We start from the raw sequence: 14,988 nt of genomic DNA on the forward strand, positions 1-14,988 counted from the left end.
TGAAGAAAATAGGGGCGTTTCCAGTTAGCAGCCACAAGGTAAGCAACATTTAGCTAGCACATTTAAGGAAGTGAATGAATTCTGCTTTCAAAATAAAAGCAAAGTAAATGTTGTGTCTTGTATTAGGTTAAAATATATGTTTCAAATTGTGATGATTATAAAAATTACAATCTAACTTGAAAATAAATTATAAAGAAACATGTCTTATTTTAAAAAGCACAATGCATTTGATGTACATTCTTTATTTTGAAGTCACTCCAGGAAATCACAACTGTGTTCTTCCTGTCGTCAAGCAACGGAAACTTCTCGCCGCTGTAGGTTGACTACATAACTCAGGGCAGTTATTTCTTGTTGGAGCTAGTAGCCACCGACGGCCCGCTGTTCCTCCAGCTGATTGATTTGGAGTGGGGAGAGCGCGAGCGTCTGCCTTTGGTTTTTACCCGTCGCGCAATGAAGACGACCGCGACAAAGTGACTTCCCTCCGCTAAAACCAGCTAGCCGTGCTAGTCGCGCTCCTTCACCGTGCCCGGACAAGTGAGCTGTCCCAACTTTCTCCAGCTTGGCCAGCTCGATTTCTTTTTGCCACCAGGACTTAAAATGGCTTTAGTCACAGCGGTGAGACGACTCGCTCAGGTTAGTTTACGAGAATATTCTCGAAGGAGGACGGCGGTGTCGTGTTGGGGAGGCTGGCAGGCGGCAGAAAGGAGTTTCTCCACCGGATTACAACCCCTCAGGTATGCATTACTGTCACGGAAATAGCTCCATTCCCAGTATTAGCATTAACTAACAGGTTAGCTTGGGTCAGAGTCGGCAAACGCCCGGCTAGTTCTCCAGTTGTAATTAAAGACCACGCTCTGCTTTATAAAAACAAGCTAAATCAATGCTTTATTAGCGTATCCGTTACAGGATCTGACCCTGTTATTGGAAGTAGTTCAAATATGTTTGCTTAGCCTGTCAGCTCTGAGGAAATCCTGCACGTGCACTCAAGGCTGCAGTGATCCACCTCTCTGTGCAGGTGAAGGCTTTGGCCAGAGCTCAGCCTCTCAGGGACAAACTAATTGCATAAGATCACTGAATCATCACAGCCTTCAGGCACTAATGTGACCTGCATTGACCCCCCTGTAACAAACACACTGAGGGGTCTGTTTCTGCTTTGTTTGCCCCCTAAGGTCACTGGGTGCATCAGAGAGCAACAACTAACTGATTTTAGTTAAGCTTAACAGATTAGCCACTAGTCCTGAGACCTCCACGTGTCTATCAGGGGATTTTACAGGTTTTCTGAGGACGTAAATAGGATCACCTAACAGCCGTGGTGTCTTTTAGCATTTTGATAATTGAGTTCAGTTGAAGCCTCAGTATTGTGTTTAAACTTATTAGAAATGATAGGGAGTTGCACAAGTTTGTCATTGACGACTGAGTAAATAAACCGTGACTAGTTTGTGGGAGACGTAAGTGTTAAAGGTGGCATGTCATGCTATTTTAAACCTTTGAGAACAAATGTAGGCACAGTATATGATAAATATTAATAATGGCACTATTGAGAAGATGGGTGGCTGCTATCTCAGTGCAGACGTGGGTTCGAATCTCGGTGGTGTCAGCTGTCAACATTTTGTCTCTAGGATCTTTGAATTTGGTCATTTCCCAGCAGTATTTAGTTGATTAACTCTGCTCACCTCACATGGATGGACTCACACTGGCTAAATAAACACAGGAAGCAAAGTCCTTATATTTAACAGTTCACCAATAAAGGATTGAGAACATCATACTGGCAAGTGCAGCTAAAGGCATGCCAGCCCAGCTCACTTATTACTAGACTACCAAGTCACTTGTCACCTATGCCACATATCCTGATCTGGCCAGGGGAGACGGGTTTCAGACCAGAGACCATCTTCTGGGGGCGGAGCGGGGCCTGATGTTGGGAGAAGGAAGATGGAGTAATTTATACATATGATCCAGCCCCTTTAAATGCATGTCCTGTTCACCATAGTCGATCTTGTAGAGCCGTCTGCTAGATTAAGGGTCAGCTACCCATGTTGGATTAAATCTGCTGGTTTGGTCTTCACCATTGTGGCAACATTTGGCTGCTCCAACGACCTGCTGGAGATGCACTCTCTCCTACAGCTGACTAGGGTTGTCACGATACTAAAATTTCAAACTCGATTCGATACTGGGGAAAAAACTCGATACTCGATTTCGATACTATTGAAAGAGCAAGTCACCCCCTACCAGATTCTTACTCAACTCCCACTTCCTGTTTGAAAAATGCAACAAATGCTGTTGCTAGGGCTCTTGCGGTTGAGGAATTCCCCCTGCGGTGATTCAGGGTGGCTTAATATTGCGGTATGCGATATTATTGCAGTCCTTTTTTTTATTGCAGTACTATCTAAACATAATGTTTACACATTTAAAAAAGGTTAAAAATTGCCGTGCCTTCTTTAATAACACTTTACTGAATGCAGATCAAAGGGCAGTAACAACACAGATCGCAGTAACGTTTGTTTGTCCAACAGTCGGAGTCCGACTGAACTTAAAAACAACAAAATTCAGGAGAAGGTTAAACTTTTAAATGCAAATTTGGCTGCAGCATCTAACAAATAAGAAACAAGTCCCCATTTTGTTTAGTTGTTTAAAATCAAGTATAAAAAATTACATGTACCGGGCGCGCGCGCGCCGGGGGGCGGGCGCACTATCATTTCACTTTCACACACACGAATGACGGTGCTTTATAGCTCGGTCACGTCCTTGTTACCCACAAGGAAAACCAGCATGTTAACTACGGTTTGAGAGAGGATCTGAGAGGGGTGGCAACATTTCCAGCAACGCTGAAAACCCTCTCGGATGGTGCGCTCGTTGCACTTACCCCAAATTCCACTACCTCCGCTCCCCTCCGCTCCGGTCCGGCCCCGCTCGCTTCCGAACTCAACTTGCGTGCGACTCTGGCGAGCAAAGGGAATCTCTCCCGGTTGTTGCTCCACCATGTCAGGGGGGTTCTTTAGGGTGGATGCATTCCTCCTGCAGGTAGCGAGTGAGCTCCAGCTCGGCTCAAACTCTCTTCGGGACAGTTGCAGAAGCAGTGTTTGTCCGGGGCTTCAGGAGGTCTCCGAGCGTTTATTATTTATTTATTTTTTGCCGCTGGCGGCAGCTCCGTCTCGGCCAAGGACTCTGGCTGCGCAGCAGCTGACGTACTGAAAACCAAAGTGCTCCCAAAGGAGCGAAGTAACGTTTCGTTTTGATACCAGTGCAGCCATCCTTCTCAACATGCATCATTGAGTTGAACCAAGTTCAGTAATCGCGGTGGCGCATGATGCAGCGCGGTGGGCTTCTTCATATTGCGATATTTCATTTTTGCGGTTACCGCGACAGCCCTAGCTGTTGCCTAGCAGACCGAGAGGGTGGAGCCACTAACAAATACACACACTCACGACATTGTGACATCATAATGTACCAGCTAATATCATAGTGTACCTCTCAGCCAATAGTGATGGCAGATTTAAATTCAAATGCAGTGCTGAATTTTTACCTGACGACGGTGCATCATTGACAGTTTTAGGCCGAATATTTAAATGTTACCTAAGATGCACTTAAGTGCCGAATTATTGACTACATTTGTCTGCAGCGCAATCAGACACTCATTTATATAGTTTATCAGCAAAAAAAATGTTGATTTGGGGTGACTTGCTCTTGAAAAACACCAATTTATTGGACAAGTTTATTCAAAAAATAACATTCCTCAATTTATATTGCAAAAATTAAATGTTAAGAATTAAGTGTGTAAAGTGCTTAAAGAGCAAGTCAACCCCTACCAGAGTCTAACTCCACTCCCACTTCATGTTTGAAAAATGCAACACATGCTGTTGCCTGGCAGACCGAGAGGGCGGAGCCGCTAACAAATACACACACACACTCAGGCTCACGACAGCATTGTGACATCATAATGTTCCAGTTTACATCATAGCATACTTCTTAGCCAATAGCGGTGGCAGATTTAAATTAAAATACAGTGCAGAGTTTTTACCTGACAACGGCACAACACTGCCAGTTTTAGGCAGAATATTTAAATTTTAACTAAGATGCACTGAAGTGCCAAATTATTGACGACACGTGTCTGCAGCACGATTAGACACTCGTTTATTTAGTTTATCAGCAAAAAAAAGTTTATTTGGGGGTGACTTGCTCTTTAAACCTTTCAAGTATCAGCATTTTTTAAAAACGTGCATACAAAAACTGGCGAAAGTTAACACTTTAAATCATGAACTGTCTCACTATATATACACTATTTGCAGAGTGATGTTTTGCTGCTTAAACTCTGTTTAAGGTGCATTTTTGTCATAAGATGTAATACCATATGTTTTGTTCTGTACTTTTGAACAACTCTGTTGGTCAATAAAGGGAGAAAACGAATTTGTCCACAGTAGGACAAAGGTACATCTACCGGTAATCTTAATAAAAACAGATTGGCGCACGGCAGTGACGTCATTACAAGCGCCGGTTAGATTAGCCGCGGCTAGTCTGTTTACGCCTAGAAATCCCAGACCCGCTCCAAACGAACAGGGGAATCACGTTAATGATTCCTAACAAAACCTTTCGACATTGATATGTTTTGGTGCAGATAATGTCTTATTTCGAGGCTGCACCATGGGTGCCCGTCCGCACCCGTTATATGGATATACACTGATGGCGATTCGCCGATGGATCTAAGTACCCCGGGGAATCCAAGTAGCACCAACGTTGTCAGCATGAGTAAACAAACGTACTGCATGCTAGAAATGAAGTCCGGGTTGCAATAAACTGGAGTTTCCTTTAAGCACATAAGCGTGAATATACAACTACGTGTCGGACTTGGCATGCTAATTAAGTTGGGCTGTGAAGTGCCTCCCAAATTCGCTGTTTATGTTTTTGTTTATTTATTTGGCAGACAAAACTTGGATTGGAGACAACTCGCGTGGGAAATTGCAATGCAGCCATGCGGCGTCTTCTTCTGTTTGTCTGGGAGGCGGAGGCTGCTTTACGGCATCTGGCTGTCGTGCGTGTCGGTGTACTTGAAGAAGGCTGTGTATAATAGTCCATAATATAGATACCACAGGGATGGAATATCTAATTTAGATACCACTTTTAGCATTGATTTATATCCAGGTATCGATTTTTTTGACGGCACTACAGCTGACTGACTATTGCGGTGTCAACCGTATCACCAGATGGGGTTAAAGTCAGACTTGCAGGTTAAAAACCCGTCATAACGGGGTCAGTGCTGAACCCTAGCTCTCCAGTTAGTTGTTTCTGCATGTCTCTGCTTCAGCACACCTGATCTATATATTGGCATCAGCTCCTCAGTGCCACAGATGCCTGTTAATCTCTCATTCGTTTAAATCAGGTGTGTGGCAGCAGGGAAAGACTGGTGTTTGAAATGGCAACATGGAGGGATAAACCGGTTTGACTATTAACCACGGTGTGAAACGCTGTTGTTAACCCACCATAAAGACGTCTTCAACACCCAAAAAAAAAAAAACCATTATCGGACAGGGTCAGAAATTAACACTCGCCACTCGCCAAATGCGAGCAAATTGCTCCACCTGGCGAGTAAATGTTTGCACCAAATTAGTTATGTTTATCGGTCATCTTCCATGGATTTCTGATACTCCTCCCGCCTGCATGCAACGTACACAAACGTACACGAAACGTGATCGCTGCATCCAACGTCATTTCCACCTATCCCATTCAATCAGTTTATCAAGTTAGCAGTTAGCTTCGTGTTAAAACTAGCAGTGAAATGTGGCGGTTTTTAACTGGAGTCAGCCAGCCTTCCAAAATGAAAACTCGTCAAACTGGAAGAAAAACCACCAGGACCAGTGGCAACCAGAAGATTTTGTGAAAAGTGGCAAACTGGAGACGGCAGAGTCGTAAAACAGTGGCTACATTGTGATGGCCACGTAGCGTTGCTGCCTTTCACAGACACTTTTTCTGCACGTGCTGCAAACAGGATAGCCGTCTTCTATCAACTGTCCCTTGACATTCTTCAAATATCCAAAAAATGCCCGTACTTCCCACTTTGTCTTTGAGGGATAAAAAATGTCCCGAGTGCCGTCTCCTCCTTCGGCCATTATTTTAGCTTTAGCTTCTAGAAAGTTTTGGTTGTAAACAACAAAGTGCGCATGTGCTGCCGGCAACTTCAGCAGATGATACGGTGGCTGGTAAGGGTCACCGCGTCTACACCGCAGCCACGGTAATCCACAGAGATAATACTCATTTAAAAAAAAACAAGACGGTTATTATTTATTGTCAACTTTTTTACCGGGGTTTACCGCTACACCAGTTACCGTGACAACCCTAGCCCTGACACACTTTCAGATATTCTCATGGTGCAGCTGTGTTCTCCAGAGATCAAGGACTAGGACCCAAATGAGGCTGCAATGCTTTGGCACGAAGACGGTGTCAGAAGCAGGAGGCCAGACTTCATGGACAGAGAAAACAAGGAGTCTGACTAGATTCCAATGAAAGAGTTCATAAAAACATCTCTAAAAATAAATAAATAGTAAAAACGACAAGAGTTGTTTTTATTTATTGATGTTTTAATTATTTTGTCACTCTGTTTGGAATCAACATAATATAGAATAACATGCTTTAGGTAGATCTAAATCATTTAGAAATTTGTCCGGTAAAAGATATGCTTGGCCGGTAGATTCTCATTATCTACCAGCCAACTTTGCCGGTGAGTAAAAATTTTATTTCGGACCCTGATATTGGACAAACGCAAAAGTGAAACTGAACGAACGCACGCAGCAGACCCAGCGTCTACAACCACCGGGACTGCTCCGTTTCCACCTAGTGCTTCTACTCTCCTGTGAGGGCATATTTTAGACAATTAAAGCTTCTAAGAGATTCAGAATGATGTCTCGTCCATCTGCAGAGCTGGCGGGACAAAAGTTGCGACACTCCCAACTTGTCATCTCTGAGATTATCACACAGATTAGCGCCAACTGAGTCAGATTACATTAGTGACTGAACGGATGAAACAGTAATATTAGAACAATCCAGTGAATGACTGTTCATATTGTATTGTACATTTCCCCCTGTATCGGTCTACAACCTTGTACGGCAAGCCATTTGAATATTTAATCAACAAGCAAAGATGTCTGCATTTTTGAATCTGATCTACATAGAAATTACATTTAAGTAATGAGTAATATTCATAATTACAACTACAGTAGTAGGAACTTAGCATCTTAATTCATTACGGCGTCTCCATCCTTCAGTGCTTACCCCGACCAGCTGTCAGTTAAACATTTTTGTCTTTTTACAGAAACTCAAAAAAGGCTGTTGGACAAATATATTTAAAGGTGTGGTTCACTGAAAAACCATTTTTAATGATTATGTCCGATAATCAGTTACTCTGAGTTTTTCATGCAGGCTGAACATGAAAATAGTCTCCTACACCTTTCTCTTCCGGCTCTTGGAGAGTACAGATGCTTTTTTTCTCCTCTCCTCCTCCCTATCTTATCCCAAGGCTCTTTGTCTGTCTTTGTGTGCACGGCGCTTCTGCATTTTTTCTGGGAACTGGAAATTATTAAAAATGGACCTGGTCAGTTGGTCTCTCAACGTGATTGACAACATTTTTCTACGGTGAGAACGGGAGAAGGAGCTCCCGGATGCCCCTCTGGGACAGAGCCAGCTGTGTATATCATGGACTCCTGGAAAAAGTGGAACCTGATCTGCCTCTCTCAACTGTCTGTAGAGGATTCTAAAGATGTCTGGATATTCATGGTTCTGGTGTCAGGATTCCTGCTGTTTGGCCTGAGCGGTTACACTGTGCTCTCTAACCCATTATCTCCCTCCCCTGTCCAAACGGAGGTGATGAGCGCTGCCACATGCGGCTGCACGCACTGAAGTGAGGAGAGTCCCAACCCTACCTCCCCACCTAGTGGCCACTTATGTTGTGTAATGTCTGAAGTGTGTGCATCTCCGTCTGATGTGTTTTTTGCATAGCAAAGCTGCCCTCTCTGTGGAGGGTAACTCTGAAGTGCCTTTTTTTCCCCCTCCCCGACTCTATCCTCATATAAACCCTCTTGATCTGTTACGGTAGTGCGACTCGGGTTGCAAATGGCCACAGTCACCAATTCTTGTCATGTATGTATGTATGTCTGATCTCAGAATTGTGTGTACTGAAACTCTAATTTCCCTCTGGGATTAATAAAGTTTTATTGAATTGAATTAACTTCTGATAGAAAATAGACGATGAAACTCTAGGATTAGAAAAGCCTGACGGATCTACGTCACACTGTCACTAACATTCATGGACTCAGTCATGTTGACTCACGACGGGGAAGGCTGTTGTTTAGCGTCCAGGAAACAGCAGAGAACGTCTCGACTTGTAGAAGCTAACTGTTAGCATTAGCAACTCCACCACACAGTAGAACTCCTCCAGGCGTGTGTTATTTGTGGAGATAAAACATCCACATTGCTAATCAGTAGTAGAGTGATTTTTTTTCTAAGCAAATCTCTGAAAAGGAACAATAGATAAATTCAGGGGTTCAAAACCTTTGTAGAATGTAATATCAATAATTTATAGAATGTGTGTGTGTGTGATTTATTTGTTAGTACAGATGTGAAATCAATTCATGTAAAATAATCGTGATTATTTCTCAGACTAATCGTACCACCAAGATTTATAATCGTTGGAACCCTAGATGGAAAACCTGTCACATTTTTCCAGAATGTCACTATTGCCAATTCACGCTAGCAGGAATAGATCTTTAATGTGTGAGTCATAGCTTTCATGTTAAAAATGGTCTGAATGTTTCAGCTGTTCAGAAACCGGCTCTCAAATCTAGAATATCTGTTTCTAGTTAAAATTCAGGCCCGGACTGTAACGGTTTATTAATGTGATAGTCCTGTTAATGCTTAGTTGAAAAGATGGATCTCAGGGTTTGTTACAGAATGTTCTGAACGTTCCAAGTGGTAGCTTAATTTAGATTATGCTGCTTATCTTTTTAATTCAGTTAAAGTAATTGGACAACTTCCCCGGTCCGTCGATCAAAGCCGGTTGCACGTGTCTCAACTAGCTCCACATCACCAGTACCTCGGTATTCATCTCTTTACCAACTGAAGGTTTCTCATCCAGCTTTGGGAAATGAAACAAGGAAGCGTTTGTTTGTGGGGATGGACCGATGGTAGCTTTCTGTTGGTTTCTGTGTACCGGATTATTTTGACTATTTCAGTGACTTTAAAATTTTACTTTATTTTAGTAATTTAGAAAGACATTTTGGTTTCGGGTACATATTTATCCCCGAAAAATCAACAAAAAAAAGTTATATCCTAGACATAATCACTGGCCAGTTTATTAGGTACACCTTCCTAGTACCACGTTGGACCCCCTTTTGCTTTCAGAACTGCCCTAATCCTTTGTGGCGTAGATTCAACAAGGTACAAGAAACATTCCTCGGATTTTGGTCCAGATTGACATGACAGCATCATGCAGTTTCTGCTGATATGTCGGCTGCACATCCATGATGCTATCTCCCATTCCAGTCTATATGTTGACTGTTCCACCACATTCCAAAGGTGCTCTATTGGATTGAGATCTGCTGACTGTGGCGGCCATTTGAGTACGGTGAACTCATTTTAATGTTCAAGAAGCCAGTCTGAGGTTAGGCTTGGGCTATATCCAAATTGTAATAACATCTAGCTTCCTCCACATTTTACCATGGTGTACGGTATTACTGGAGATGATTAAAAAATGATGATGTAAGCCTCAAGTGAAATTACCAGGCTGTTGGTTGGCACCTTCATCGTTCAGAAACTGACAGTGGAGGCTGGTGAATTATTTTTTGGTGGGGTGCAATTTACCAGGTTTTGTGCCGAAAAGAGCTAGCCGGGCCTGCCAGACTCGTCCTCAGTCTAATTCTGCACAGAGAAAGAGTCTGGTAACTCACAGGCAGAGATGCACTTGAGGGGTGGGACTGGGCAGCTCAAAAATAACCAATCAGAAAGAAGACGGAAATCCAGACTGTACCGCACGACGCTGTAGTTTTTTAGCTGTAGTAAAAAATGGCATCTGACAACGGCCATTTTTGGACCTAGACAGGGTCCGAAATTAAATTTTTTACTCACCGGCCAAGTTGGCCGGTAGATGATGAAAATCTACCGGCCAAGCATATTTTTTACCGGCCAAAATTCTAAATGATTTAGATCCACCTAAAGCATGTAATTCTATATTATGTTGATTCCAAACAGAGTGACAAAATAATTCAAACTTCAATTAATAAGGAAAACAACTCTTTTGTCATTTTTACTATTTATTTATTTTTAGAGATGTTTTTATGAACTCTTTCATTGAAATCTAGTCAGACTCCTTGTTTTCTCTGTCCATGAAGTCTGGCCTCCTGCTTCTGACACCGTCTTTGTGCCAAAGCATTACAGCCTCATTTGGGTCCTAGTCCTTGATCTCTGGAGAACACAGCTGCACCATGAGAATATCTGAAAGCGTGTCAGGGCTAGGGTTGTCACGGTAACCGGTGTAGCAGTAAACCCCGGTAAAAAAGTTGACAATAAATAATAACAGTCTTGTATAAAAAATATATAAATATATTATCTCGGTGGATTACCGTGGCTGCGGTGTAGGCGCGGTGACCCTTACCAGCCACCGTATCATCTGCTGGAAGTTGCCGGCGGCACATGCGCACTTTGTTGTTTACGACCAAAACTTTCTTTAAGCTAAAGCTGAAATAATGGCCGGAGGAGGAGACGGCAGCACTCGGGACATTTATTATCCCTCAAAGAAGACAAAGTCGGAAGTATGGGCATTTTTTGGATATTTGAAGAATGCCGAGGGCCAGTTGTCTGTGAAAGGCAGCAACGCTACGTGGCCATCATAATGTAGCCATTGTCTCACGACTCCGCCGTCTCCAGTTCGCCACTTTTCACAAAATCTTCTGGTTGCCACTGGTCCTGGTGGTTTTTCTTCCAGTTCGACGAGTTTTCTTTTGGAAGGCTGGCTGACTCCAGTTAAAAATCGCCACATTTCACCGCTAGTTTTAACACGAAGCTAACTGATAACTTGATAAACTGATTGAATGGGATAGGCGGAAATGACGTTGGATGCGGCGTTCACGTTTCGCGTACGTTTGTGTAAGTTGCATGCAGGCGGGAGGAGTATCAGAAATCCGTGGAAGATGACTGTTAAACATAACTAATTTGTTGCAAATATTTACTCGCCAGGTGGCAGGTAGAGCTCAAAAATGTACTCGCCAAATGGAGCAATTTACTCGCATTTGGCGAGTGGCGAGTGTTAATTTCGGACCCTGGACCTAGAGATGGTTGTGTGTGACAATGCCAGAAGATCAGCAGTTTCTTAAATCCTCAGACCAGCATGCCACGTTCAAAGTCACTTAAATCACCATTCTTCCCATTCTGAAGCAGCGTAGTTAAATGACACCGCATTTCCCCCCATTCACCCAGTGAAATAAATTACAGAAATATAATTTTACTTACTGATAAAAACAAGCAGAAACTCCTTGGATGGTCTGTTAGTGCAGTCAGTAACTAGGGCTTGCCCTCTTTGTCCAAATAATTCCATGATTAACATCCAAACATGAACACAAAGACTCGGACAAAACTCAAGCTCAGAGAGTGGAAATGGCCGAACATCTATTAACGTGAGGCCGAGGCCTTTCGTCTGAGTTAGCTCTGAAGTCACGTGGCTCTGATGCTCATTAATGATTCCGAATTTTAAGCATTTAATTACACTTAAGCAGAAAAGTTGCAAAACAATTCACCCTCCTCAGAGTTGTCACGAATGCAAACTAGAGCTACTAAACCTAAAATGGAATGAAGATTTGCTCTCTTCTGGTACCAGCCCCTAGTGGACGAGGGCGGAACTGCAATTTTAGTCACTCCAGATGTCAGTAAGCTATAACCAGTCATGGTTGTGTGGCTGTATCGGCACTAAATTGAAACTGAAATGAAGTGCGTTTGTGTTTCAGGTCAGACAACAAAGTGATGGTCCACTTCGTCAACCGGGACGGGGAGAAGATCACAGTGAAGGGCTCGCCTGGAGACTCTCTGCTAGACATAGTCATTAATGAAGACCTCGACTTTGATGGCTTTGGTACGTCTGTGGAGGGGGTTTCTTCTGAGACACAAGTTAGGACTTTAGAGCGGGCTGACGTGTGTGTGTGTGTGTGTGCGTGCTGCAGGAGCATGCGAGGGAACGCTGGCGTGTTCCACGTGCCACCTGATCTTCGACGAGGACGTGTACAAGAAGCTGGGGCCGGTCACAGATGAGGAGATGGACATGCTGGACTTAGCCTATGGCCTGACCGAGACGTAAGAACATTCTATTATTCTTTGTGTTGGGAGAGTTTAGATAGCTGGAAATCTAAAAAGTGTTCCCGTGGATTTGCTCCAGATCTCGTCTGGGTTGCCAGATCTGCTTGTCCAAGTCTCTGGAGGGAATGGTGGCCAGAGTTCCAGAGAGCGTAACCGACATCCGGCAAAGCAAAGATGGCTCATCCTAACCGGGAGACGGGCAGGACGCTCAAGTCACAACCTTTGATGTTACTGGACTGGTCCATCTAGTATAAAATAAAAGTATTTATGAGCTATAATCTGTCTAGATGAAACTCTTCTAATCTAGTTGCTTGATTTAATCCGATGTCTGAAGCAAATCTCGTCCCGGCTTGTCAGATTCCACGTGGAAATACAAGTTCAACGCCTTAAAGATCATTCCTACAGTCGGATCTTCACCTGGTATTCCCTCCCTGTAACTGTTTTATCATGTGATTGTACAGAGCTAGAAGATGTAGAGCCTTAATAAAGTCACTTTCTAACTTTCATGTTAAATTTGAACACGGCTACAAAATGTTTGAGCTCCTTTATTTTCATTCACATTTTAAAGCATAATAGGAAGCAACAGAAGATTAGACCGTTTTTCAAAAAGGGCAGCAAAGAAGCCGCTTGATGAGATTACACTGCATGAAAACTTCATTACAAAACCCAAATCTGGAGAAGTTCCTTGTTCGACAACACAACACGAGGAAATTGACTCGTCCATAAAAGAAGGCAACACCAGGTACTTTAAAAATTGGCCGTTTTTTTTTTTTTTAATCTCAAGTGTTCCTGAAATATTTCTGAAATGGTTCCGCATTACCCCTTTTCCACCGGAGCCGTCAGCAGCACGTCTTGCTCGCGTATGCTGCTGCTTGGCCCTTCCCACGAGACGCGAAGCAGCAGGGGAGCAGCTGGCTGTGTTCGAGATGAGCCAGTTCTGCGCAGATTAGATCAGCGGTGATCGGTGAGCAGTGCATGCTGGTTAGATTTGTGTCCGACTTGATCTGACGTCATGCATACGTAGGCAACGATAACCTCATGAGATCAAGGCGGCCGCAGATTTTGGAGCAAGGCGCTGCAGTTGCTCTCCACCGGCTGCAAAACCTAGAGGATGACGGGAAACGCCTGGCTCTCACCTGATCTAAGATCTGATTGGTTCATATTTTGATCCAAACATCCGGTGGTAGAACACGAAGTGTTAGTTGGTCACATGTATTCTGTAAATCATGTTACGCTGATGATGACAACTATATAGGCCATAAAGAGAAATGTGTTTTGTGTTCTTTTGTCACGTTTCCTATGAGCACACTGAAGCTACAGCTGATAACCTTTACTTATTATTACAGTCATGTCTTCATATACAATATATGATATCCACAAGCACGTGAGGATGTGTTTCAGCTGCTAACAGGCACCAGAATTAAAATAGAAAATTAAACAAGCGTGAACTCTAACGCGATATCTTCAGCCATCGTCACCCGCGAGCTACACATGCAGGAAATTGCGTCCAACTTAAACGCCGGCTTTCAGCCACTCCCCCTGCTGCTTCCGTCTGCTCTCGTCTGTTTTCCAGGCGAGGCGCAGCTCAACTCGAACACGGCCGCTGTCACCGGCAGAGCACGAAGTCACGCGACATTAGCAAAATCACGCGTCAGCATAACTTGACAGAGGTCCTTACAGAAAAGAAGTCACATTAATAATTAGCATAAACTCGCCATCTTGCCCCAAAACCGCAGATACGTCACTCCATTAGTTATCCTTGACGTTGTCTTTATAAAAACTGTGACTGGGATCAAACAGGATTGGGTACTTCTCCACTTCAGTAATCAACCTTTCGTCGTCCATTATGGAAAAACAAAGGAGACCGCTATAGGTGATAACTTTTTTTTAAGTAAAGCAACCGGAAGGCAGTACGTTTCTTTATTCTGAAAATCTCGGGAAACTTCGCTCCGTTTCCGCGTCCGATTTCCTGTCTTTCCTTCCCTAAAAATGTCGAACATGACCCGTTTCAGAAGCGTAGCACGTAGAAAATAGAAAACGGCGCGTGAGGGCCGCAACATGCTGCTCCTGAGTATGGCAAACCTGAGACACGGCCGACTCGCGCTGCTGACGGCTCTGGTGGAGTCGTGAGCCCTTATCACAGCACAGGTGTATAAATTCTTCTTAAAGGCGTTTCAGCTAAAGTTACACACTTTAAATGCAAAAAGCACTCTGCAAAACTAATTTTTTTAACACACCCATGCCCTGCTTGTTGCTACGTCTGCAACCAAATTAAATAGCAAAAGTTCAAAACCTTAAAGACGTTTCAGCTGTTTTTTGAGTTTCCGGAACAGACCGTTGGGAGAATCTGAATAAAGAGTTTTGAGAATGACACTAATGTTAATCACAGCCTTGGTTTTACAATGGCAGTTTGCTCCAGAATATTAGGAAGCGTGATCAGATGAATTAAGACTAAGAGCACGGAACCCCAATCCTGGTCCTGGAGGGCCGGTATCCTGCATGTTTTAGTTTGAACTCTGTTTCAACACACCTGATTCCCAACAGCAGCTAATTAAAAGGCTTCTGCAGAGCCTGCTGAGCTGCTGCACAGGCGTTTCAACCACTGAATCAAGTCTGTTGGAGCAGAAAAACCACAACCTGCTGGATACCGGCCCTCCAGGGCCAGGA

General features: G+C 43.5%; 1 protein-coding gene across 1 annotated transcript; it reads left to right on the forward strand.

Moving 5' to 3' along the window:
• Nucleotides 1–281: 281 nt before the first annotated feature.
• LOC107381009 (adrenodoxin) lies at nt 282–12,840 on the forward strand. The gene is made up of 4 exons (XM_015952459.3): nt 282–734; nt 11,976–12,100; nt 12,189–12,318; nt 12,401–12,840. Exons 1-4 carry the CDS (start codon nt 598–600, stop codon nt 12,507–12,509), a joined length of 501 nt encoding a protein of 166 aa, XP_015807945.1. The 5' UTR covers nt 282–597; the 3' UTR covers nt 12,510–12,840.
• Nucleotides 12,841–14,988: the final 2,148 nt, after the last annotated feature.

This window comes from Nothobranchius furzeri, chromosome 14 (genome assembly GCF_043380555.1).
Source record: "Nothobranchius furzeri strain GRZ-AD chromosome 14, NfurGRZ-RIMD1, whole genome shotgun sequence".
In the NCBI taxonomy this organism is placed as follows: domain Eukaryota; kingdom Metazoa; phylum Chordata; class Actinopteri; order Cyprinodontiformes; family Nothobranchiidae; genus Nothobranchius; species Nothobranchius furzeri.